This window comes from Marmota marmota, unplaced genomic scaffold, assembly GCF_001458135.2.
Source record: "Marmota marmota marmota unplaced genomic scaffold, marMar, whole genome shotgun sequence".
Lineage (NCBI taxonomy): Eukaryota > Metazoa > Chordata > Mammalia > Rodentia > Sciuridae > Marmota > Marmota marmota.
The window spans coordinates 706,703-734,367 of record NW_026000079.1 but is presented as its reverse complement, the minus strand read 5'-3'; the positions used below and the strand labels follow the sequence as shown (position 1 = coordinate 734,367).

General features: G+C 43.2%; 1 protein-coding gene across 4 annotated transcripts; it reads right to left on the bottom strand.

The window, feature by feature from the left end:
- Positions 1–202: 202 nt before the first annotated feature.
- Positions 203–25,219, bottom strand: Fcrl4 (Fc receptor like 4). 4 transcript variants are annotated; one of them, XM_048814647.1, is made up of 12 exons: positions 24,704–25,219; positions 23,039–23,059; positions 16,598–16,849; positions 15,336–15,590; positions 14,745–15,029; positions 13,253–13,540; positions 8,700–8,813; positions 7,313–7,340; positions 6,332–6,414; positions 6,035–6,091; positions 2,337–2,368; positions 203–2,248 (listed from the first exon to the last, which is right to left on the bottom strand). In XM_048814647.1, the coding sequence occupies exons 1-12, from the start codon at positions 24,732–24,734 to the stop codon at positions 2,132–2,134; spliced, it is 1,563 nt and encodes a 520-aa protein (XP_048670604.1). In that variant the 5' UTR covers positions 24,735–25,219; the 3' UTR covers positions 203–2,131. The 4 variants fall into 4 exon arrangements, 3 of the variants coding, with proteins under 3 accessions (XP_048670604.1, XP_048670605.1, XP_048670603.1); XM_048814648.1 differs by having other exon boundaries at positions 16,598–16,846; positions 24,704–25,218; XM_048814646.1 differs by lacking the exons at positions 23,039–23,059; positions 24,704–25,219 and having other exon boundaries at positions 16,598–21,382.
- Between the last annotated feature and the right edge of the window lie 2,446 nt (positions 25,220–27,665).

Below are 27,665 nucleotides of genomic sequence, written 5' to 3'. Positions count from 1 at the left end.
GTGCCAGGATCAGCTGAAGGTCACCATGCAGCTCTGTGGCCTCATGCAAGGAGTCCCTGGAGGACTGTAGGGATGAGGGATGAGTCAATAAACCCTGGGGGAGGAAAGGAACAAAGAGAGGAGACCCCCTCTCTTGCAGCAGAAGTGAGAGTTGCCTCAGGGGTCGAATCAGGGAGTGACAAAGGAGGTGGCATTCTGGGCATAGGGATTTTAACTTTTTATTGTGGAAAATTAAAAAACACAAAAAGAGTCTAAGCAGGAATAATAATAGTATAAACCCCACTTCCTCCCCCACACAAGGAACCCATCACTCAGCTTCAGAGATGGGGCACGCATGAGGGGTCCTGTATCCCTGCCCTCTTCTCCCCACCCTCCCCCATCAATTCCTTCAAGTCAAATCTATCATTTAATCCTTTTCTTTAGTGTGCATTGAACTTATGCTAACACCTTTCATTCAGTACTTCAACATAAGCTCTAAAAACGAGTGCCTTTTTGTTTTTATAAGAATATAACCATACTATCACTTCTATCCAAAACACATGAATTTCTTAGTATTAGCATCCAATTTTCTCTTAATATTTCATAAGTGGTTTTTTTTTTCCCTTTCTTCCCTGGATTTGTTTGAATCAGATTCCAAACAGGGCCTGCTCATTCTTTCTGTTTGATAGGTCTCGAGTACTATTTAATTTATGTCTTTCTCCCTTTTCTCTTTATCTTGCTCATCTTTTTCTCCTGTTCTCTCTTTTCTTCCTCCCTCCCTCCCTTCCCATTTATTAGTGAGGAAACCAGGTCATTGGTCCTGTAGAATTTTCCCACAGTTTGCATTTTGTTGGTTGCAATCCCCTGATGCTATTCTAACCCGTTCCTTTGTTTCATGTATTTCCTATAAACTAGTAATTAGGTCTAAAGACTTGATGGGATTCAGTTTTCTTTTTATTTTATTTATTTATTTTGGTGCTGGGGATTGAACCCAGGTCCTTGTGCATGAGACATGAGAGGCCAGCCCTCTACCAACTGAGCTACATCCCCAACCCTGGGATTCAGTTTTGATATTTGGGGCATCAGTACTCCATAGGTGGTACTGTACTGTATTTTTCCACCAGAAGCCACTTGTTGTTTGGCTGTGGTTTTTCTCTTTCATGTTAACCAGTAGGGGCAGCATGAAACATCATGAGAGATAGTGATTTCCTATTTCTTTCATCGTTTTCTTATTTTTTGGAAGAATTATTCTCTCAGTAACTATTTGATAACTCAAAGACAATACTCTTACAAGAAAGACAGCCCTATTTTCACTTGAGGAGGACAGGGTGTTTAGAGACTATAACCTTTGCAAGGAGTGCTTATCGCTGTTTAACTGATGATTATGTCTTTTCAGTGGATGAACCTAGAAGTGCACATTTTTTTAAAATGTGGAGTTTATCATGAATTTATACTGATATTTCAAATTCAAATTTAGGTTTGCAAAATTGCTTTTTAATTTTCTATTATATCTCTTTTTCTCTAATATTATAAGGTTGTGTTCCAAGTGATAGTAACATAAATCCCTTTTGCTTTGGGAAGTTTAGCCTAAAGCCTGCTTCTTTAGCTCTCCTGAAGATTTTGTAAGTGTTTAAAATCTTGGGAAAAAAAAATCCTTTCTCCATAAACCATTTGAAGTGGATCTTTTCATCTTCACCTGAATCCTGACAGAGCAAACTGCAGGCAGGTGGGGAGGGGCTGTTCAGGTCTCTGTAGTACAACTGCTCACAGCTACACCAAAGGATGTCAAGGGTTCTCCGCTGAAGGAATCACAAAGGTATTAAAAGGAGAACCACATTGCTCAGTCTTTTCTATCTTTGTACAAGTCCTAATTCACTAAAATGTATGTTTCTATTTTTCAAAAGCATTCTTTCTCTCTCTCTCCTTATTCTCCTGCCCTAAATCAGATTCTGGAGAACACATTAGATCGGGCCCAGAGCAAGTGAACAGAGTCTTCTTCTAGCTCTGGACAAGAACCCAGTCATTTTAGCTGCCAGAGGTCACCCCATCACTGCTTCAGGGTGGATAATGGGGCGTCTTGGGGGTGAGTGCATACGGTGTAAGTGTCAGAAAGCTGCATCTGTTGCTTGCTCCGAGGGCCTGGAGGGTCAAGTCACATGAGTACGATATTTTCATAATATTCTTCTGCATCTTCATCATTGGAGCCAACTTCTCCATCTGAGTCAACTGGCAGCTGTGTCTTCACCTCAGAGTAGACAATCAAGGCATGCTGGGATGGAAAGAAGACAGTGGAGGAACTTGAAAGGGTGAGAAGGAAAGGGCTGGAGGTGGTGGTGACAGAGGGAAATGAGGCTCACCTTGTCCTCTGGAGGCATCCAGGGGGTGTTACCTGTGGAGGACAAGGGAACCATAAGAATTCACTTAGAGCCCAGTCTGCCAACGTATTTCCTAGATCGGGGGCGGGGGGTCACTGGGCCCTCTCCATCAATGTCGTGTTTTCCCCACCCCAACATATCTTTTGATTTTCTATTTTACCTTTCTTTTTCTTTCTTTCTTTTCTTATTGGCTCATATCCTATTAGTTATGCATAGCATTAGGTGTTTTACCATTTCTTTTTTTAATTTACCATTTCTCAACTAAGCCCTCTGCAAGTTCTTCTCAAGCTTCATTGATCTGTAAAACTCTCCCTCATCACATGAAGAAACTTCACTTCTTCTTCTACCAGATGTTGAGAGAATATTTTTCTCCTTGTTTAATTCATTGTACTTTTAATTTAGAGTACATCCACCACACTGTCCTGGATGGTTTGGCAAGTTCTCATAAAACTCTCTATATGTGTTGCCCGGTGAGGAAAACTCTCATGTTATCATGTTCTAGTTCTTGATTTTATTGCTATATTTTTTTTAGAGGTGGAGTCACAGAGAAAGAAAGTTTAGCAGATGTGATTTCTTGGTTCACGAATATTGGAATTTAAGAGTCTCAGGGGAAAAAAAGTAGAATTGTTAAAGCACCATAATAATTTTATGGAGAACTAGAACATGAAAAGGAGATATATCTTGGGGCACCTGAAGTTTCTGTTTCACCATGTTCTTACCCATACATTTTTGGAATTACAGACATTGTTAGTGAAGTGATAAAAAGTGTCCATTCCTCCTGCAAATGGACAGAGCTTTGCTTATGATCTCAGGGCCTTTATGAAAACCTGAAGGAACAAGTGAAAAGGGTTTTCTACAGCTCATTAATACATCAAGTGCCTGAAATATAACCAATCCATTAACAAAAATGGTGTTTGGGCCAATGTGTTAAGGATAGAGTGGAAAGATGATCGATCGAGGAAAAACTGTATAAGATAGATGCACTCAACCAACCCAAACAAATGATTAGTGGTTCTGATTCTACTATTCAGAGGGTCCTGGCCAATGGCTGGCTCAGGGAGCAAAGAGACAAAGCAGATGATCAGGTGATACATTATTGGTCAAGCAGGAATCGGTTGTACAAGCAGCAAATATTAAATAAAGACAGAAGACTTTGTCTTAGCTTTGTGTTTTACAGGCTTTGTGACCTTTGGAAAGGACTTAACCACTATTTCATTTGCAAAACAGGCTCAGTGTTAGATTATGAATGAAATTCCCACAAGGCACAAAGATACTAGAGGTCTACATTCTCAGATGAGATGCCATATTTAGATTTATTAAAAAATAATAGTTTGTTTCTTTGACTCTAAGAGTCTGGGTTAATCAACCAAATTAAGGAAATATGGAGAGAGATTTAAAAAAAAAAAGATTTGTTGAACAGATTTCTTTAGAAGGAGAGATCGGTTTCTGTGCAATGAGTTTCTACCCAGAAGTTTTATTAGGAGTGCGTGTGTGCGTGTGTGTGTGTGTGTGTGTGCGTGTGTGTGTGCGCGCGTGTGTGTGTGTGTGTGTGTGTGTGTTTAGGGAATGGGGAAATGATACTTTATAAGCCCCCAGCGTGGTGAAGGAGCCTTCAGAGATTCATCTTAGAAACTGAAAAGTGATTTCCCTGATTTGGAAAATAAATAGTGTATACCAAAAAAAAAAAAAAAAAAAACCCCAAAGTGGACTACAGGTTACAACTGACCACAGTAATGTCTAATAGCAGGTCTTCACTCATTTGAGGGCCTTGAAATGGGATCTAAATGAGATTCAAGGAAATGAAGAAGGACTGCTCATTCTGGCCAAAAGGTACTAAAAGGACTAGATGTACCTTTCCATTTTCAACCACCAGAAAACAAACAAACAGATAATGCTATGTTTTTCAGGCATTTGACAACAGGCAGTCCAGGACCGACCGGGAGCCCTAAAAGAAAGCCAGTAGACAGCGGAGCCTTGCAGTTGCACAGTCTTGCCACCTAGGGGCAGCTTCTACACCGCAGCACAGGTTGGAGAGTCCTAATAGAGGCTGGTCTGCTCTCTCTGATTTCAAGTGACAGAGACCAACAGTCCTGTTAAACTTAGTAGCTAGAATTTCTAGGACAGAGTACTAGAGAGACAACAGCAAGGCAGATCAAAAGCTCCAGAGATCTCCAGACAGGTATGTAGCCTCAAGTCTTTGGCTGAATATTAATACTACATATGAGAGAGGAAACTATCTTGGGTCAGGTAAGAACCATCGGAAAGGAACGGGCAAAATAACCCCAGATGCTTGTGCAGATCTCGTGATAGATGGGGCAACTGGTATAGAATCCTCAGAAATGTTGCTTTACTATTAGGGATAGATTAGCCTTCCTCTAAAGGTTGCTTGGGACCTGCCATAATGAAGCTTAAAAGCAAGCCTTGAGACCGCATGACCAATGTGATTCTGCAACCTGTGCACTCAGAAAAATGAGAAATTAGACCCCATCTGAGTCAAATGTATGATATGTCAAGGTCATTGTACTGTCATGTGTAACTAATTAAAACAATTAAAAAAAAAAAAAAAGCAAGCCTTGAAAGGATCCAGTTGGTACCAAGTAACTTAACTTCATCCAGAACAAAATTCCAAGTTCAATAGTAAATTAAGGAATATTAAATGGTAAAATTCACATTTTTCAGCATCCTATAAAAAAACTGCCTTCTATCTATCATCATCTATGGAGGGGTGAGGGAGGGAGGAAGGGAGGGAGGGAGAGAGGAAGAGAGAGGGAGAGAGAGGGAGAGAGGGAGAGAGGGAGAGAGAGGGAGAGAGAGAGAGAGAGAGAGAGAGAGAGAGAGAGAGAGAGAGACTCCTACTTACAATCATTTGACCTTACAATTGTGCAAAAACTGTAGGAGAAACCATACTTCAGATTTAAAATTTTTACCTTTTCCTGGGCTAGTGCTGGGTGGTATGATACTCTCTTGTCAGCACTGGGAATTGAACCCAGAGCCTTATGCATGCTAGGCAAACACTCTTCCACTGGGCCAAGACAGTATCACAGGATGGCAAACAATGGGTACTTTATGGTGCACCATAGAATGATTGCTAAACTTGAGGTTTGGTAGGGTAATATTAAATAGACTTTCAACTTAAAATATTCACTATTTATGACAGGCTTATTGGGACATAACTCCATTGTAAATTTGTATCCAATATTTTATATATAAATGTTCTCAACGCAATGCCTATCATAGTAGTACATATGTTGCAAATATTCATTCATTCAGACCTATAGGCAACCTTAGTACACAAACCATCAAGATCACAATATTTATCAGAAGGATGCTTAATTTTTGTTCTGATTATCAGCAAAGATACAGTATTATTTTTTAAAATATTTGTTTCAGTTGTCAATGGACCTTTTTTTAATTTATCCATTTTTATGTGGTGCTGAGAATTGAACCCAGTGCCTCACAGATGCTAGGGAAGTGCTCTGCCACTGAGCCACAACCTCAGCTATAGTATGTATTTTTTCATGTCTATCTTCCCCCTTTAGAATCTAAGCTCCACACTGTGGGGAGTTGTTTGCTCAGTGACTCTCCACACTTATAATAGCACCTAGCACATGGGAGATACTCCATAAATATTTGCTGAATGAATGAGTATAGTTTTTAGCTGTAATCGTTCAAAAACATACCTTCTCCTTCTTCTCCCAGGTCAATAGTCTGGATCTCAGCATATACCAAATCTCCTTCTTTGGGGTGCATTGGAAAGAAAAGATGACATTACCAGTCTGTCTCTGTCTGTTATGTTCTGCAGATGCCTCTTCCCAAGCATTCCCTCCACTCTTTAGACACACATGAAGTGATTATTCTTTGGGAATATCTGACTCCAGAGTACTGTAGGGAGATGAGCGGCATTTCCCAGGGGGCTCAAAGCAATTTATCTTTCCCTGGTGGAGTCTAGGAGCAGCTTCTTATAGGGGAAACCTCACCATTGTCACAGGAGATGTGTGGTTCCACCTGGGCAGAGCAGATGTAATGAAAGGACTGTCCCAGGCCGGGGGTGAGAGGACTCCTATGAGACAGAAATACATGATAATCCTTGGAGCATTCCAACATGCCTGAGGGTGAGATGTTTAGGCAGAGGTGGTGGGAAAAGTGGGTTGGAGGGAAGTCAGCAGTCCTTAGGGAAATGGGAACCCTGAAGAGTTTAATTGAAACTTCAGTGGGTCCATATTAAGTTGGATTGTTGTTTTGAAAGAAACTGGGGAGCTTTAGTATGGGAAGGCTACCTTGGGATAAGACCAAAGTCTTTGACATCACAGTAACAATCATTGTCTCATAGACAGGGTGGATAAAAACTGGTATTCTCCTCAGGAAGTAGTGGCCAAATGTCTTCACATTGTTATGTTGGGAAATTTAAGAAGGAATTAGACATGATCCTTGCTCCAGTTCCTGGGTACAACCTAAGACTGAGATACTGACAGAAGAGGACCATATTTCCCAAACTGAAATTAAGAACACAGTCTAATTAATATATTTGTATGTCTGGGAGAAAAATAAGATTAATAAAAGCATATACCTCCAGAAAATCTAGAACATTTATAAAAAATCTAGAATCTAACCCTTGGACATATATTTAATAACATATGGTCTAACTCTGGAGCTATTGGTACAGAAGTATTTTGTACCCACCCAAGAAAATTTATAACCTTTGGTATCATCCTTTTAAATGAATGTGTCAATTTCAAATAAGAAACCAATCCAAATATACATAAAATCTATAATAATAACTTTTAGCTGACAGAATGGCTTTAGGAAGCTCATTTTTGACTGATTCAAGGAACATGAAAATGGAAGCATTTAGCCACAAGGTCTAAGAAAAATAACTTGACCTAATTTTGCAACCACACAGTTTTGCATATTGTGTACTTGGGAAGCAAAAGAGGCACTTGCAGAAGCTGAGGTCTCACCTGGTTTCAGCTGTCCAGAAACCACCTCCTGCAAAATAAAGCAAAGGCACATTCATGTCAGCAGAGGGAGCTCTTTCTCAAAGACTTCACATACAGGAGCTACTGCAGGGCGGCGGGTGGGGGGAGGTGTGTGGGGAGGGGGGTAGTGTGTGGGGAGGGGGGAGCGAAGGTGTGGTGGAGGAGGGGGAGGTGTGTAGGGGGGACCATTTAAACACCAGCCGAGTCCTGGTTCTCATCAATATATTTTGAAAAGGGATGGGAACAGAGCAGCAAAGGATGGAACTTGCTGGGGCCAGTGCTACACATTCCTGGGTCACATTATATGAGACTTTATTAGGGTTCAAGGCTGTGTTACTGTAACTCAAGAAATATTAAATGTAACCAAATCATCACCCTCGTAGAGAAGTGGCTGAGGGTAGACTTCAAGGAACATCTGTGGCTAATGTCCAGAGGAACCTCAGGCTCTTCCTCAAGCATATTAAGGAGACTCATCAGAGGTCCAAAGTTCCCCACCTCCAGCTCAATACATGGTATGTGGAAGTGCTCCCAAGGATCTGGAGGGCTCAATTGAATTGAATGAATTAAGAGAAAGAGTTGTAGGGTGTGGGTAATTTTCTAGAACTGAAAGCCTCTCTATTCTTTTTTTTTTCTTTTTGTACTGGGGATTGAACCCAGGAGGCTTTACCACTGAGCTACATCCCCAGCTCTTTTTTATTTTTTATTTTAGGACAGGTTTTCACTAAGTGCTAGGACCTTGCTAAGTTGCTGAGGCTGGCCTTGAATATGTAATCCTCCTGCCTCAGCCTCCTGGGTCACTTGGACTACAGGTGTCCGCCACTGTGCCCGGCTCTGTACCTATCTTTTACACCATGTTTTCTGTCATCTGAAACTAGTTTGACCTGGTCTTGCGCAAGAAGGCTTTGGAAGCACATGGTCGACAGTGCCTGGGAGAGACCTTCTCCCAAGGTAGGGGAGGCTGACCGATGGAGAGCAAGGCCAGGGCAGGTTCAAGCTAATAAGGCCCAGGAAGCCTTCACAATCATTTCTCCAGAGCCTTTCAGTTTAGTTCGAAGATCCATTTATAGATTTGGGTCGGGCTGAATGATCTAGTTGGTCGACCTGTATGAACCAAAGAAACTGCCCCCCAGAACCGTTAAGGTAGTGTTTGAAACTTTATTCATTAAAGATTCTCTCTTTTTCCTTCCTTCCACTTGAGACTTAGTGAACTAGGTCTAAGCAGCCCTCACACACTGGTCTGTTTGGGGAACTGCGCTGTAAGGAGGAGACCTGCAGAGCGGCTTGGTGGTTACTGAGGCTGACCAAAGCTGGGGCGTCTGACGCAAGAACAGGGCAGGGACCCTGGCAAAGGCAAGAGAAGGACACTAACCTGATTTCGTCCTGTGCCAGTGGAAAAACAGCAGGGCCCCAAGCAGGAAAAGAAAGCTGAGCAGTCCCCCAGCGGCTCCTCCGGCGATGAGGGCATTTCTGTTGCTGGGAATCACTAAGGGGAGAGAGGCTGTGTGAGCCAGGGCAGGAGAGGCTTAGGGTTTGGAATCACCACGCATTCCAATCCTGGAAACTCTCTTTAGCTTGTCTGGGAGGGGGAGAGGGACGAGAAATTATGGGTCTAAAAAGTGGGGTCAGGGAGAGAAATTTTGGGCCAAGATAAGGCCAGAAAAATTCACCCTGTGTGGTCCAGGGAGGAGTAACCCAGAAAATATGGAATTTTTCCATATTTCCATACACAACAAAGTGAGTTGTTGGACGTTTCTGATTTTTCCTTAGGGTCCACTCTCCTACCCTGTCATCCACAGCGAGAGAGATTTCACTCAATTCTTCCACTCACCCAACGAACATGCCCAGCACACGCCAGGCACTGATCTAAACCTTGAAGATACAGCAGTGAAAAATGATAGAAAAGGTCCCGCCTTCTTGGAGCTGTGGTCTAGTGAGGGAGACAGACAATGAACAAATTTATAAAGGCCACAGAACTAATGTAGGATGGAAGGACAGGAGTGGGTGGGGCTTTTCACACAGATTCTAGGTCCCTGGGGAAGTCAGCTTCAGACATGACAAGTGTCTCAGATTCAAACAGAGGACACCCTGATGTCAGAACAATAGCAATGCTAATGGTAATTTCCAATTATTTCATTTATGATTCTTGGAACAAAATAAATGGCTGGCGGCCAGTGAGGGAAATTTCTGTCTCTATTTTTGCATCCTGACAAATCTAACAAACCTGCCATTGGACCCATGAGTGGTTCCGTCTACAAGCAGGGTTCAGCGGGCAGCCAGCCCAGCCTCCTCCTCCTGACCGCTAAAGATGGTTGGAGAGTGGAAGAAAGAATCTTTCCTCATTTGCCTTCCAGGGCATCTTCTTGAGCAAAACCAGAATCAACCATACCCAGGCCTGGGATTTCAGATTTAATGGGTAGAAAGCAAATTATCCCTCCTTTCTGGTAACCCAGTTTCCTAGAAGAAATGGCTACTCTTGAGGATGTAGTTGAAATTTGTCTTAGAAAGGCACAGGATTCTAAAACCAGATTATTGGGTTAGGATTCCAGCTTTTCCATTTACCAACTGTGTGGCCAGGGAATATAATTTAATCTTTCTGGACTTCTGTTTTCTGCTTTGAAAAATGGGGACCATAACATCTATTTACTGTTGTTGGCGGATTAAGTGAGTTAATATTGTTCAGTGCTTTGAACAAACAGTGCCGACAATGTAAGTGCTATGTCTACCTCAGTATTAGCTCTTAACCCCACAGGTTAAGCTTGCTCCCCTGTAGCACCACAGCAGCCAACCTCAATCCTTGCAGTATGTCCCCTCAAAGTTCATAGGTTGAAGCTCTAACCCCAAGGTGGTCATATTTGAACATGGGCCTTTGGAAGGTAGTTAACTTCAATGAAGTCATGTGGGTGGGGAGCCTCATGATGAATTAAAACCTTTCTAAGAAGAGGCATTAGAAAACTTGCTCTTGTCTCTCTCCCTCCCTCCCTCCCTCCCTCCCTCTTTCTTTGCCACGTGAGGACACAGCAAGAAGGCAGCCATCTGCAAATCAGCAATAGAATCCTCACCAGAACCCAACCCTATCGATGCCCTCATTTCAAACTTCCAGCCTCTAAACCAGTGAGAAAATAACTTTCTGTGGTTTAAGTCACTTATGACGAGATGTTGAGTAGTAAGATCTGAACCCAGGGCCTCATGCATGTTGGCTACTTACCACACAGCCAGTAGAAAAGCTACACTGAGCTACAGCACCAGCCTCAGTGGATGGAATTTTATTATGGTGACCTGAGCTGCCCCCAGACAGCCTACCTTAAGCCTACTGCAGAATTAATGTCTTGTTATAAATTTACCCATTTATGAGCACAGAGATATTTGCATTAGGTCCACAAATTTAGAAGGAAACCTCACTCCATCGAACATCAACTGCATCCTTGCCATCTGTCTAACTCTCTGAGATGATGTTTCCCTAGTATATGAAAAAGTAGCCAAGCCCACATATGCAGGGAAGCTGAGAGAGGAAAATGAAATTACACGTGTGAAGTGACCAGCTCACTCCCTGGAGCAGAGAAGCCTAATCCATCCCATTACCTTAACCCCCCCAAGCAAGAAGAGTAATTTTACACTCAAGTGTCAGTCTCCAATAGATTGACTTCAACCCTCCACAGGGGTCATAACCTCAGCTCCCTGGGCAAACTTTTCAGGACAGGTGGCTTCCTGGAGAAGTGGCACCTCCTGCCTTCAGAGCCACTCTGGATTTCAGGGTACCTAGGAGTCTTTAGAGTGTGATCTGGTGGCTTTCAGTTTTCCTAACCTCTTTCCCTTCTCCCAAGCTGATTCTTGAAATGCCACCTACTCCATCTCAGTCCTTTTCTGCCAGGAATTGCACCCGGTGTTTCACGTCCCGAAGCTGTTCTAAGACGGAGATGCAGCTCCTTCTGTTCTGGGAAGACATCAGTCCCCTACCTGGGAGGACCCCTGCTTTATCTCAGGACTTGCCTCAAGGGAGTTGCAGAGAAAATTGAGTAGCAGCTGGGCCATTAGCACAGCCACCCTTCCCCCAGCCTCTGTCTAAACTGTTCGGGTTCATGGCTCTGACTGTCAGAGCTGACTGCTTATGGAGCATGGTTGACAGTGTAGGAACTCGACAGCGTGGCCTCGGGAGAACGTTGATGTTGCTGTCGTCTCTCTGACAGCAGAGGTTCAAATCTGGGCTGCCATGTATAAACCCTGTGACTATGCACACGACAAGACCTCTCTGAGCTCCACCTTCCCTGTCGGTAGAATGCAGATGATCATGTCTTTATTTTCTAGGACTCTTAGTACAATCGACAGAGAGGATGGATGAGAAATTCATTCATTCAGCAAGCATTTATGGAATGGCTGAGTTACGCCGGCACCGTTTCCGGCATCGGGGATACTATAGTGGTCGGAACATGGATCTGCTGTCCTGAGGCTAAGGCAAGAGGAGGGGAGAGGACAGCAAAGAAGCGCATGATAGTTGGTGATGAGCATGTCGGGGGAGACTCAAGAGGGACTGGAGGAGGGAGTGCTGCGGTGAAGGGCTCCATGTTATAAAGGATGGTGGGGGAAGGACTCCTTGAGAAGAACAGAGCCCTGGAACAAATGAGGGAACCAGCCGAGGATATCAAGGAAGAGCATGGCGCAAGGCCTGGGGGGTGGTGTTCCTGGAAAATCTGAGGAAGAAACAGAGGGTCAGACTTTTTTAGCTAGAAGGTCTAGCTATAGGCTGAGTTTGAGAGTCCTCAATACCTGGAAGTCATAAGTGCATTTAAAGCCATGAGACTGGGTGAGATGATGGAGAGTCTGGGCACAGAGTGTCTGAGAACAGAGCCCCAGGAGGAGTCTCCAAAATGGACAAGTTGGAAATATGATGAGGCTCTGAAAAGAAACCTAAAAGGAGTGTCCGATAAAAAGCCAAGAGTTGTGCCCCAGAAGTTAAGGACAGTATTTCAAGAAGGTGGGATCATTTGAGACAAGAGCTGGAGGAAGATCAAGTAAAATGGAAGCCGAGCATTACCCGGCCTCAGCATTATGGAGGTCATTGGAGGTCATTGGTGACCTTTCCAAGAGTAACTCAGTGGAGTGAGCCAAGCCTGAGAGAAGGATTTGAGAGAAATGGAAGAAGTGAGGAGAGCCAGTAGAGAGAACTCCTTTTGAGGAGTTTTACTGGAAAGGAAAGCAGGGATATCTAGTTTTCCAGTAGCTGCTCGATGGATGGACGATTTAGTGAATGCCTAGGGAGGCACTGAACCCGGGGTGGGAGAGGAGCTGAAGCCCAGGAGAAACCACATCCTTAGTGCCGAGTGTTGACTGAGAACATGGCTTGGCCCATTGTGGCTTCTTGGGCACACAAGAGGGCATGAACTAGACCTGGAGGAACCCAAAGCAAGGCTGGTCTGCCTAGGGGACAAAGCTGGGCTCTGGATCTGCTCACCGTACTTAGGCGTTTCCTGCATGTAATTGTGAAGCTGGGAATCCCTCAGGCCTGCAGTACGAAGCAGAGGGCTGCCTTATGCCTTTGGTTCTGTCCACCTCAAGGACACGGATCGGATGTGCAATGAATCATTTACTGAAAGGAGAGGTATAGGTGACACTTAGGTGACAGAGCTACAACGCTGCTAATGAGGTAAGGCTACTCTTTGAGATCAGCGCACAGAGGATCAGAGAACAGACACACAAAATCAGCTCCAAGAGGCAAAGATGGCTTCTGGCCAGCTTTACCTCACTGTATTACTTTCCACTGACCGGACTGGTTTGTTAACATTCTGATGGAAAGAGATTGTCTGTCATGGGGAGGATGGAAAAAGAAGTCGGGTAAAGATGAGTCAGAAAGTTAATGTTGGGTAGGCCCACTCCTAGTTTGAGGAAATATGCGCAGAATAAAGAGGGTCAGCGGTGATGAAGACTCACCCCTCACAGTGACGTTCACCACCTGGCTCTGCACGGGGCCGTAGCTGTTGTCGGCTGTGCAGTAGAATCCCCCGCCGCGGCTCCCCCGGACGACTAGGATCTCCAGCTCTGCTCTCTGGGAACGCTGAGTCTTCCTCCCCAGACTCTCCGTCGTGTTCTCTCTGTGCCAGGAGAATGTGGTGACCCCTGTGCCTTCAGCCACGGAGCAGACAAGGACCAGCATCTCCCCCTCAACTGCCTGGCCTCCTGGGGGCTGGGTCTCCAAGGAGACCTGAGACACAGGGACCCCTGTGGGAACAGGAGCAGAAGCTGAGGGCCAGGTGTGGGGAAGGCAGGACTGGTTTCAGACAGAGTCACTTTTCACGTGACTTTAGGTGTCCTCCTTAGAGGATACTAGTGCTGTGATCAATGGACTATGGATTTTGAATCTAGGACATCACTAAATGTGCTAACCTTTCCGGCCTAACACACAAAGCCCCACGAGAGAAAAATCGACCATTCCTCGAGAAGCATTTGAGCTCTGTCTGACCTAGCTGGTGGTCTGAATTGTTTCGAGAGATAGGTAATAGAAATAGTGGTTGTTATGGGACTAAGCTGGACCACACCTGATTCCTGAAGCCCTACATGGGTACCTAAGACAAGATGATATTTTTCTTTTTGGGCTGATTGACAATTTTTATTTAATATCAGGGAAAAAAAATAGGCCACCATGTAAGGGACATACAAGTTTTTGGTCCCTTAAGAAGAAAATTTCTTTGAGAAGGCCATGTTTAATGAAACTGGCCCTCTCATTTCTGGGTACAGTGGTGCATGCCTGTAATCCCAGAAACTTAGGAGGCTGATGCAGGAGGGTTGCAAGTTCTAGGCCAGACTGGGAAACTTAGCAAGACACTGCCTTAGAAACAAACAAAAGAACAACTACAACAACAACAACAAAAAAAAAAAACCTAGCCGTTTTTTCATTCTGGCTTTACTAACTCTTCTAATGAAATATAAGTCCAATTCCAATCACCTGTAAACATAGACAAGATGGTATTTAGTGTATTTACCTTTATATGTCTCCCTCACCTCTGCGGCACACCTCACAGACAGTATATTGTTTTTGCTATTGATTAGGAAGAGGTGGGTATTTGTCTTCTAAATAATTTGCCCTGGGTTCTGGCATGCTGGATCTGCCAACTCAATAACAGGGAACCTCGTTTTCTTGTTTTTTAACCCCAGTTCTTGAATCTAACTCCAGGCATCAGCTCTATCACTCCAACATAAAAGAGTTTGAAAGGAAGACTAAGTTTTTGGGAAATGAAGGTAGAAATGAAATCCCCTATTTCTTTTATTATATAGTTCCTCGCTTCTGAGTTTAAGCCTGGTGCCCCTATCAGAATGACAAAACAAATCTCTTTTGGATAGTCCCTATACCCACGGGCCAGAAGGAGCCCAGAGACGTGGGAAAGATGCCTCAGTCCCACCCAGCCCCCTGGCTCTGCCTACTTACTCTGTACGAGGATCTCCCAGGAGGAGCTGAGCTTCTGGATGCTGCTTGTCACAGTTGCAACCCCACATCTATACCGTCCTGAGTCTTCTCTCCAGATGGTGGGGATCTGGAGCCCTGAGAAGTTGCTCCAACTTGACAGGACGATTCTGTCATCTCTGAAGAAGATGAAATGAAGAGGGGTATCCAATCTCTCTGGAGGAAGATGCGTTTCACAGCTCAGGTTTACAGAGTTCCCTTCTGTAGGCTGAAGGGCTGTGACTTTCAGGTTCGGACGTGGAAATAATTCTGGAGAGAAAAGGAAGATCAAGTTCTGAGCACGAGGGTATTTAGCACTCTGGGAGGAACAGGCTTGGATTCTCTGTCCCCGGAAACTTCAGACATACAAGATTAAATATATCACGCTCTCGATTATGTTTTTCTTTCCTAGGACAATTCAAGTCCAATCACTCCACTTTCTCTGCCTCCTGGAGGGACTCATAATTATGTCTCCAGTATTCAGGGTTCCAATATTCACCTATAAATCCCTCCTGACAGGCCCAGTTTCTCCACCCTGACATTACTAAATGAATCTATATGAAATGAAGGATTTACCTTTAATTCCAATATATTCGGTAGCTGACTTATCTGCCAATTTTTGGTTCCTAAATCCAATGCATTGATAAAAGCCACTGTTATTTAAACCTGCTCTTGGGATAAAAAGATCCAAGCTTTTGTTAGAAACGAGAAGGACTTTTCCATTCCAAGTGTATTTCACGGAGGTCAGTTTCTCTTTTCCCCTTTGCTGGCATCTCAGAACCAATATGTCTCCTTCAAACACAGAATAAGGAGCCTGTAGGATTAAGGAGCCTGGAAACAACACAGAGATAAGATACCATCACTCAGGACACTACCTCCTTTCCCCCTGCCCCTTCAATTACAAAGGCTTTATTGTTTTCTTTCTGCCCCCATCAGAAGTTAATCTCCTGACCAAAGTCTATTCATTTCCTCCCAACTCAGTGAGGCATACTTCAGATACAACTCCTAAACAAATTCTAAACACATTTATTCAATCATTTAAGGACAGATTCAAAATGTAAGGACTTTAATATGGAGAAGAAAAGCCAAAGAAGGTGTGATCAAAATCTCTGACATCATATAATATAGCAAAAATCAACACCAGTCTGCTCACTGAATCTCTGAGCAGGTGCTATCAAAGAGGAAGCCTTTGGAGAAATATACAAGGAATCATGGCAGTGCATTGGGGGATGCTAGAGAGAAGAATTATTTTCAGAGACACAAGTTGAGGTTCAATTGAATGTGAATGTGGTCCTCTCTGGAAATTTTCCTGCTGTGCAGGCTGTGACTTGAGGTTAGCTGTATCAATTCCTTCTTAGATCCTGAATACCTCCTCCTAGAGAGCCACATCTGTGAAGGGGATCCAGAACATTATGTCTAAGTGGGCATTTTGCAAATTGGAGACGAAAAATAGAAAGGAAGAAGGGACAGATACCAGGACAGGCAGGGATGAAAGGCCAGAGGTTTGAAATTTCTGACTTTCTCCTCCATGCTCAGCATGTTCGTGTGTGTGATTTCTCCCCTGTGAGGCTGTGAAGTTCCACAGGGTAGCATCTCAGACCGCTTCCTCTTTGTATTGACTAAACAAACAAATTTCCTGGACAATGTAAATGTGTGAGAATGTATGCTGATTAATATTAAGCATTTCAACTCGAATTTAAGTGAAAAACATTTGCAGACAACGAGGAAGAGTGTAAAACTGAAAGCAGCTGAGGCTGAGGGAGAGAGAGGAAGGAAGGACCCCAGTGCTTAAAAACTGCAGAGAGCTACAATCTTAACCAATTCACCTTCTCTCTCACCTGTAGAAAAGGTCAAGGATACAGGGTTACTTAGAAGTGAGCCCTGGACCTTGCATCTGTAAGTTCCCGATTCACGGACTTGCAGGGTATCTCCTGGGGTTTCTCTTCTTGTTATGTATCCATTTTTCCGGTACCATTCTGTTTTCTCTGGTGCATGGAAATGAAATCTATTGCAAGTCAGATTCACTGTCTCTCCTTTAAAAACTGTGGTCCATGGAGGATGGAGGGAAATCACAGGTCTGGGTGCAGCTGCTGAGAAGAAGAGAAATGAGTCTGAGGTGGTGGTCCCTGCAATCCCTGCCACGGAGGTTCCTGTGGGGACGACAGGAGGACCTGGATTTGAAGAATCCCCTGGGTCCTGGGGAGGGCTTCTGCTTCCCCAAATTGCAGTTTCTCCAGTTAGGCTCACCTTAGTGCCAGGTGCCGTGGCTGCTCCGGGGTTTCCAGGAGCAGACTGACCTTTCAGAGGGCAACCCCAGCGGGATCCATTCATGATTGATCAATGATGGGAGGTTTACAAATCCTCTTACCTTCTCAGGTGAAGCAGATCCTCAGGGACATAATTGAGCATTGCATTTCTCCCGCATGTATTCCTTCCTCCAGGGAACTGCATGTTACAGTTCCTCTCTAAGATGAGTGTGTGTGTGTGTGTGTGTGTGTGTGTGTGTGTGTGTGAAGGGTACCAGCACATGCCATCCCCAAATATGTTTCTTTTGTATATGAATTATTTTGAACCAAAAGACCATTGGGAACTACCAGAAAAAAAGGAAAACTCTAAAAATAGGGCATATATTTTCTTTTCCTAAAGAAAATTTGCTTTGATAAAGGCATCTCCTTCTGTCGGACCTTCTCAGTAGAGAAGATATTGGCTTAGATCTGCACAACAAATCATACTAAACAACCCTTGTTACCATGCTTTCCCTTGTCACCGCCCATAACTTGATTCTCCCTCTCCCAGAATCCCCAAACCCCTCAACGTTGTTTAGCTTAAGATGATATGTAAACCTCGATTATCTGCCTGCCTACTTGAGCCACATTTGACTTTGTGATCTCCCATGTGTACATGTGTAATTAAAGCTTACTTTTTCTCCTGTTAATCTTTTACCAGTTTGATTCATCAGCCCCAGCTAGTGAGCCTAAGATGAGATGAAGCAAAAATAATTGTTTTTCCCTCCCTTACATGTGGCATGAGCCTATATTGGGACTGGACTTAAAGATGGAAGAAATACAGAAATTTGGAGATTAATTATGCTGGTATTTAAAAAGTCCAAATCGTATTTTTACTCATATTCTAACAAGGACTTAACTCTTCACTTCTGCCTGCAAATGTTTGATGGGTGGCTAAGAGCAAGATTAAAGACTTGGCATTCCCACCTCCATTTTACATCTATTCCCTTTGCTCCAAGTCACCTTTGATTCCAGGAATGGGATCTGATCCAGTAAATATCTTGTGATGAGTTGAAACTACCTGCCAGGCAACAGTAATTTTTTTTTTTTCAAACCTGACATGGTCAGACCTGACCAATCTTGAAATAATGAGATAATATGGAGACAGACCTCTCCTGATCAGGATCACCTGCTTTGGTATCTTTGCAAACTTTCTAGTTATGCAAACCCCCACCCGTGCCTTTGTTCTCTTCTTTCTCCTCCTCCTCCTCCTCCTCCTCCTCCTTCTTCTTCTTCTAACTAGGTGCCTTTACTTTATGTGGTGCTGAGGATCAAACCCAGTGCCTCACAGGTACTAGGTAAATGCTCTGCCACTGAGCTACAGCCCCAGCCTCTCATTCTCTTCTTTAAAAAAACCTCAAAGTCATTGTCAGTCTCTTGAAGATGGGGCTAAAGGGATGGACCACTTCTCTTCCCAGCACAGCTACACTGATTAAAATTCCTTTCATGCTTTCTATCATTTCCTTTTCTATTTGTTTTTAGGGTGAGTGGTTGGACCTCATTTTGGGGGTCTCCCGAGTCAGGCCTCTGGCCTAGGACTCAAGTAATAATATCAATGAGAAGCAGGTGTGGAGAGGGGAGCAGGCTGCTGTCTGAGGTGTGAAGTATGTCTAGGCAGCTACAAAGGGTAAGACTGCAGGGAGACAGGTGCTCCCAACACTCTAAACCTCAAAGACACTCTCAGGGCGAGAAAATATTGACCTTGCATGAAACTGGACCCTGAGATCTTTGAAACATGGGTGGACAGAGCTGGAGAATCCAAGGCAAAAACAAGTTAAAAAAAAAAAAAAAGCATTAGCATTAGCTCCCTGTGGAAAATAAGGGAAGAGATTTCTGTTTTCTTTCAGAATTTCTTTTTCTGTCCCTTTTAAAGGTTTATAAATTTTATAATGGCTAAACAAGAGTCTGGCCAGTCTCCAAACCCAGGAAAGTCCTGGGTGCCATGTGTTATCCTTAAAAAAAAAAAAAAGGTGGGGGACAGTAAAACATCATCCCCAGATGCCCCCTTCTTTTTCTTTTTCCAAAAGCTCAGCCAAGTCAAGAGAGCACTAACACCCTTGGGCCGCAAAGTACAGATACCTAGGATCTTAGAGGACCTGGCTTTCTCTTTAGCACACTGGAAACCAGGGAAATTTAGTGCCATCGGTCAGAAGCTCCTTTCTTCCGTATATGCTGAGAAAGTCGCTCCTTGATATGCTGCTCATACAAGCAAACTAAAGCCGCTGATGTCATTGCTGCTGTAATCTGAGGTATAAAACCTCCCTCTGAGTAGGGACAGTTGTGGAACTGAGAGTCCCGTGGAAAGAATACAGATCACTCCCGAGCCAGGCACCACTGGACAAAACAGCAAGAGGGAGGGATGAAGGAGGCGCTTGCTTGAGGGAGGGGCTGTCTGTTCAGCCTATCACCACTGAACTCTTCTTGAAGCAGTCACTTATCCCTGCCCCCCAACCCCTGATACTGGTAGTTAAACCCAGGGTGATTTACCACTGAATTAATCCACAGCCCTTTTTATTTTTCACTTTGAGATGGGATCTCACTACTTGCGGAGGCCGGCCTCAAACTTGCAAGGCTGCTGCCTCAGCCTCCTGAACTGTCACTGATCATAAGTCTCACATGCCATCTCTGGACATCTTCTTTGGCCTTTTCACAACCTGCCCTGCTGCCCTGACACAACGGGGTCATGAACTTGACATGCTATCTTTTTGGTTTGGGGAAGATGGGCATATGGAAAGACGATCCTCTGTCTCCTGGTTTCTGTAGGAGGCTGAGTCTAACTTTGCTGGGCTCCCCCGACTCCAACATGCAAAACTACCTGTTGCTATAAAAATGTGAGAAGTTTGTTTCTCCTATGATAAAAGCCAATCTGCTAACACAGGTGGTCCTCCCATTTATCATAGTTAAGATAAACTACGTGTCAGGTTATTTTATTGGAAGACCAATTATTATTTATGTTGAAAACACGTATGTTTGGATTATCTGCTTGACTAAACAGAGGAACAGAATTCCTTTCTGTCTTTGCTCTTTTAGTGGTTTTCCTATGAGGTGCATTCCATTCTGGCTTAACACTTATTCAATAATAAAGTGTTTTCCTTTATCTATTACCACTTATAGAGAAGATTTTTTGGTTGGGAGGAGATTTTATTTTTAATGCTAATTCCCTGACAAGAAATTATTATTGAGGCTTCCTGTTTTTTTTTTTTTTGAAACTGAATGTTTATTTTCTGAGTCCTGTAGTTTTGAGGTGGTGAAGCTAACAACAAAATTATCCATTAATAGAAACATCCTTCCAGATGTAATGCTATTCTCTGGCTTGCTTAAAGCTGAGTGGCTTGGTAAGCTAATCTTTCAATGGGTATAAAGTGAAAATGGATCGCTATTGCAGATTGTGCCTAAGATGCAGTATTTCATGAAGTTGGAAAAGTTATGTGGAACCGCTTGTTCTGATGGCTGGCAACACAGAGGTGAAAAGCAGATCTGTTAACAATGAAAAAGGAGAAATGCATCACAAGGAAAGCAGTGGTCTGGTTCCTGGGGGTGGGTCCCGATGCCCCCTCTAGACTGCTGCCCACCCGTGGGCTTGGAAAAGTGAAGCAGCTGGCTTTCCTCGCTACTCCATCCAGGTCTGGGGGGAAAGCTGTCAGAGGAATAAAACTAAGGGACACCAGGGACTGTGGGTTCCGGGGAAAGTCTGCCTTTATGCTGAAGGTAGGGAGGTACGTGGGAATCCTCTGACAGCTTCAGTCCCTCTGCTGCCTCTCACCCCTTCCGGTCTCCAACACAGCCACAATGCCACATTTGAAAACCCAATACTAGGTCCATGCTTCACTCTACATAGGACCTGTCATAGTCTAACTTCTGTGAAGTAGAAAATAAAACAAATTATAGTTGGATTATTTTGTTTTTCAAAAATAAAAAAAAAAAATCTCAATTTTGGGGTGCCGTTAATTACTGTTCAATTTGCAGTGGAATCGCTTTACATGGATTTTCGTCTTGTTACCTTTTCATGCTCAGATAAGGGGGAAGTGTCTAGAGTTAAGGGCTTATAAGCAATTGCTTTTTTAAAGCTTGAGATATTAAGTATTATTAACTTTTTTTTTTTCCTAGAAGAACATCCCAAATAGGTCTTTTAATGATATCCAAATGTAACGAAAAGGACTTTCTTCTGTTTAGGGGGGAAATAACCTGTAAGGTCACTTGAATGCATGTTTTAGATGAAGAGGCTAAATGTTTCTGTTTGGTAATGTGAAACATTTGAGAGTTTTTGCAGACTTTGAAAAAAAATATTTCTAAGCCAGACATAGTGGCACACTCTTGTAATCCCAGGAGGCTGAGGCAGGAAGAGATAGAGTTCAAAACCAGCCTCAGCAACTTAGTGAGGCCCTAAGCAACTCAGTGAGGCCCTATTTCAAAATCATAAAATAAAATAAAAGGGCTGGGATTGTAGCTCAGTGGTTAAGTTCCCCAAGGTTCATGCCCTGGTACAAAAAAGAAAAAATTCTCTAAAGGTAAGGTACCACGGACTGAAGTTGATCAAATTATGTAATATACATACAAATGCGCCATAATGAATTCCACTATGATGCACTGATAAAAAAATGATAAAATGTTTTCTCTTAAATATTTGGACAGAGTGCCCTGTGTGCTCAATGGGAATGTGTTATGTTTCTCCTGAAGGGAATAGAAATGTTCTATTTCTATGGGACACTGATCATGTTCCTAGGAAGCTTGGGGCAAGGGAATGGGGACTTGGGCAGCAGGTCCTTTCCTGGAAGGAAGGACGACCTTCCCTCCTTTGATGGGTTCAAATAGATTCTTCTTTGGTTGAGGTAAACTGCCCGTCTGGTGTGCCGTGGCCCGGTGACCAGGAGGAGATCCCTCGTCAGGGCCTTTGTGAGGTTTGGCACTGGGTCCTGAGATTAACCACACTCAGGGGCTGACATAAGACCTTCTGGTTTATTTCCTCATCCTAGATCCATTAGCAAGGTCTTGCTGAGTTATAATCCTGTCTCACTTTGACAGGGAAATGGTTTGTGTCCATGACATCGTGAGGGAGAGCGACAGAGACAGTGTATACCTGGGGGGCTGTGGCTCCTGCTGGCTCAAGCAGGACAACCACCAGCGATTCCCAGGATGTGCTTGGAACACTTGAAGGAATCCCACGGTGGTTGCCAAACAATTGTGAGACAGTTCCCCATAAAAACTGGATTTTCTATCAGGGTGCGGTGGTGCACACCTGTAACCCCAGTGACTTAGGAGGCTGAGGCAGGAGGATTGCCAGTTCAAAGCCAGCCTCAGTAACTTAGTGAGACCTTGTCTCAAAAAATAAAAAGNATATATATATATATATATATATATATATATATATATATATGGGACTAAATTGTAGTTCAGTGGTACAGCATTTGTCTAGCATTCATAAACCTCTGGATTCAATCCCCAGCATAAAAGAAAGAAAAAAGAGAGAGAGAGAGAGAGAGAGAGAGAGAGAGAGAAAGGAAAGAAAGACAGTCTTGGCTTTCTGCTGAATAGCAGATGGATGGGAGCTCAGAGTTATCATGATTTGAGCTATTACTAGAAAAATGTGTCTACAGAAAGTTGGTTACACATGGGTAGGGACAGAGTTGGAGCTCCAGCCTCCCACTTTGTAATAATGGCTTTTAAAAATCTTTCCCTCTCAAAATTCTATGCATTCCAACATCAGCCCTGGCCAGAATCCCACATCAGGTGAGGTGATGCCTCCTCCTCCTGTGAACTCCGGTGACATGTGTCCCAGCCCTCCATATTCATCCAACAGGTGGCAGGTTTGGTTTGAGAAAGGTACTTCCAAATAGTCTAATGCTTAGCCTCAGAATCACCAGAACAACTAGTATTTTTATGTCCCTGCAGTGCTCAGAGAAGAAAGGAAGGAGACAATGTGGTCTTCTACAAGAGTTAGAGGCTAGTTATTAGAATATCTGGAGATAGGAAAGAGAAAAGAAACCGGGGACTTACCAAATTGTCCATGGACTGGAGCTGCAAGAGAGTAAAAAGCCAGGTATCAGCACAGGCAGGGTGTTCCCAACCATGTCTCCCTGAGGACCTGCATGCCACATTCTATTACAAAACAAGAGGAAGAGAAACACGTGCAGTTCCATGTAACATGGTGGCCAAAATCTCACGCTATGGACTCAGACAACCTGGTTTCCATTTTAGCCATGTAAACCCTGGGCAAACCACATAAACTTCCAAATCTCAGTTTCCTCTTTTGAAAAATGAGGACCATAAAAGTGACTTCGTGGTGTTATTATAATGAATTGAATTAGTAAGTCCTCAATTAATGGTTGCTGTCAATTTTTTTTTTTTTTTAAGTATGGGGCTACTGCTGATCTTGACTCCTGGAGTATTCTTCTCCTTCAGTACCCAGTTAAGTCAAGTCGCATCCACGCATTAGGGTCCAAAGGAAACCTTCCCTCCTCCATGAAGCCTTATCAGGTGTCTCGAGGCTGAAGCAAGCTCTCTCTCCTCTTGACTCAGGTCACTGACAATCAATAAGCTTATTGAAGCTCAGAACTGAACACACAGTATGGGGTGACGGTTAAATGCATAGTCTCCGAAGTCAGATGATGGGTTTGAATCCTGACACCACCACTAATTCTAGCTTCATGAATCTTAGTATTGAGACCACAGTTTCTGTGCCTTAGTTTCCTCATTTGTAAATGTGAGTTATAATAGTTCCAAGCTATGGATCGTTAAAGAATTGGATAAATTAATAACATGGGGGTATTCCTAGAAGGGTGTCTGAGACATAGGGGTTAGCAAGAAGCAATTGTCATCATCACCCATCATCCCGTGACCCAGTATGTAATATTTCTCTGATATTGGCAGGTCAAAGGTTCTTGCATTGGAACTTTGATGTTCTAATCAGTGTCAGTTCTTGAGGGCAGAGGCTGTGATCTCCAGGCCTCTCTACTCTCTGAGGTGCTCCACTCTGTGCTGTGCTGACACCACCCATCATTTCTTTATTTGCTGATCCCATGAGGTGCATATCACACTAATAATAAATCTTCCCCAAGTTAGAGTCGGGGGATCCAAGTTGGAGCAAGACAAACACACTTAACAAATACACAAGACTGACTTTTTAAATTCCCTAGTGTGAATTACTAGGAATTCAGTGTCTCATGTGGACAAATATTGTCAAATAACACAGAAGCAGGGGCAGGGGTCAGGGCAGTCCAAGGGAAACCATTTTATTTTTTTTCTCTTCTCATGATTTGATTGCAGGATACAGAGAAGGAAATAGCTATTCTCAGCAAAGCATCAATTGCCTCAGCTCACAATTAGGATATATATGGTCCTTAGAATCTCAGATTGTATTTTTCTCTGAGTTTTCATGAGCTGCATGGGGCGGCGGGGGGTGGGGGGTAACCAAATCTAGATATTTTGTTTGTTTGTTTGTTTGTTTTCATTTGAAAACAAAAATGGGGAGGAATTTCCCACAGGCAACTAAAAGCCAAAGTGGATGAAGATCACATCTCTGGATATCAATTTCTGTTTATTTCCCTCATAGCATTAAATCAATACCTTCCTTTTTGTTCATTTTCTGCAGTTTTCACTAGCCAGGAGACGGGGCCCTTTGCTTGGGAGGAGGCTCAGGCCAGGCTCCTGTTCATTACTCACCGAGGACCAGCAGGGACACCCACAGCAGCATGGAGTCCTGCCCCAGCAGCTGGACGAGGAGCAGATCTCAGGAGACACGCCAGGTCAGCCCAGACTGTCAAAGCAGCGTGTATCCACACTGTGCGCTCCCAGAAGCGAGTTCAGGAGTTCAGCGTGTATCCACACCGTGCGCTCACAGAAGCGAGTTCAGGAGTGGTTCTCTGAGTAGAGCTAGTTGCATAATGAAGTGAAAACCAGAAGTGGAGCGATCTTTCTTAAAATACCATGTTGCCCAGTGCAAGAGAACCCAGAAAGTGAAAGTCAGTATTTGACAGGAGGATTGAAGCTTTGCTCCGACATCTTGGTGTGAGGAGTTTGCTGTCACTCACATCCTGGTAGGGGGCGTTTCTCCAGCTGCAGCTGTCACATTTCCAAAACTTTCTGGCTCTGTCTTTCCAGGAGATAGATCACAGGTGGATCCTCTCTGATACCAGAAACCAGGCAAGACCGAAGTCCTCCTGAGGTTCACATAATCCAAGGATGTACCTGAAACATGGAGAACATTCCATTTGATCAGAAATGCACTCCCCTGACCCTTACTGCCTCTGCTGCCCCACCCCCTTCAGCTGGCTGTCTAGACACATAATGAATTTCTTAGTCACAAGACAACTCAGACCTCTAACATATATGAAAATATCCTGACTCATCTCTCCCAGGGGAAGCCACAACCTGTGATCTGAGTAAGAGATGAACTGAAAAGGAAATTCACCCCTATCTTGCTCTTCTTAGATAACGAGACTGTCAATTTCCACTTAAGGTCCTAGAATCTGAGATTTGCTACAGGAATATCTTGACCGATACGTTGTTTATTTAAGTGTATTCTAGCTATAGTGCCAGGTGCCGGGAGCATAGTAGAAATCTGGACTCAACAAGCTTTTTATTCTAGTGGGGGAGACAGACTGTCAATAGGGAATGAGACACAGAGAGAAAGTGCTCTGACGGGAGGGAAATTGACTTGGGATGGGGACTCAGGAGAGCCTTCCTAGTGGAAGTGGCATTCAACTTGAAGGCATGTCATTCTCGAACTGGGAGTTAGCATGGGTGAAGGAGGAAGGCAGTCACCATCACCATTACCATCATCCTACATGTCTCCAAATAAATGACCCTTGGCCTTCTTGTAAGGAAGGATAATGGACCTAGAAGCAAATGAGGAGCACTCTGTATTTTTCTAATAGAACTATGAAATTATAGCCATATATACTGTCACACACATACGTATACACATACATTTTTACTCTTGCCCTGGCCCCTTTCAAAAGTTAGGGAGGCACATAACACTTACAGGAAATCAAAGAGGTGATACTGATTTTCCATGAACTTCATTTAATGGGGCAACTGACTTTCTTACTACTTCACTTCCGTTGGCTAAAAGATAAGTTTTGAAAAAGGATCACCAAAATAAAACATTTAAAATTATAACCTTCATTAGATTTTATGATTTACCAAATCAGGTAATTTATTGGAAAACTGAATATAAAAGAACTTAAAATTTTAGAGACTAAAGTAAAATCACCAATTCACCAGGACACAACATTAAACTGTGCATTCAATGACTTCTGAATGCTGTCTGTGACAACCCATTTTTAGCTTGAACTGCACATCACCAAAAAAATATTTAACAAAAAGCCCGTTTTAGTAAGGCCTATTTAAAAAAATTACACTGGAGGGTCCTCTTTACTTTATGGGAGTGGAGTGAGTTCACATTTTACCGATTTATTCTGGTTTGATTGCTTTTCATAGATTGGTGCCCCTGGCATTTGTTTTAATCTGACTTAGTCTATTTCAAATAGGCTTTGCAAATTCAAAGCCTGTGGGAGCCGGATCAGCAATGTAGAGAGAAGGGCATGACATGTTAGAATAATCAACTTCCAGAATGCAATGAAATTCAATTATTTTTTACTGAACTATTGGATATGCTTGTAACAATATAAGAATGTATTAGAGACTATATTTTCAATCCAAACTTGAAAAGTCCAAATTGTCATGCAAACATAAAGTTTTTCCTTCGGTAGTCATTATTTTTCAGTCAGGAACTGGAAACCTGACATCGCTTCTTCTGCACCAAGAAATTAGTGTGAGAACTTACATTTCATATTGTATACGCAACGTAGGATTCAGCTTTGTGTTCTTTAAACGGTTGCCATATTTAGTTTTATTGTTTTATAAAGGCAAACAATTATTTGCAAATGTCGGCACTTCTGACCATGGGAAGGAACTGTGCACAATCGTTTTTATATTTAGGAGGACTTCTTCTTTGTAGAATCCTGGCAGTCCTCCATTGCCATATTGTTTCTCAGTGTTGCCTTACTCCTCAATTATTTCTATTTGTGACTCTTCAGGCTCACTATCAATATTAATTGAAAAAAAAAAAAGTAAATTCAACCATACTGGTTTATTTTCAGATCTTTCCTTTCTGAACTCATTTTTCGATTCCACAATTTGGGATATGTAGTTCAATCCTTTCCTTTTATTTCTGGAAACTGATTTCAATGAAGAGGATCATAATTTGGGGTAATTGCAAATGCTTATCTCAGAAGTAGTCCGCGTGCTGAAAGGGGAGGCACTGTCCGCTAAAAGTCCAACTATTTGGTCTTTGGTAAGAAGATTGCTCAGTGGATGACATAAACAATTTATTTCCTTTTAATTCACCGTGCTGCAAGTAAGCCACCTGTACTACAAAGAAATACATGAGGCAACTAACTTGTAAAGGAAAGATTTGTTTATCTCACAGTTTTAGAGGTTCAAAGGCACAGCACCTCACTGGCTTGCTTGTGGTCAGGGCGGCAGAGGACAACAGCAGGGACAGTTGTGTCAGAACGAAAGGTTACACCTTAAGCCCGGAACTGAGAGAGGAAGGGCAGAGCCAAACTTGGGCTTTTATATCAGTCCTCTCATGAGAACTACCAATGTGTCCCATGAACAC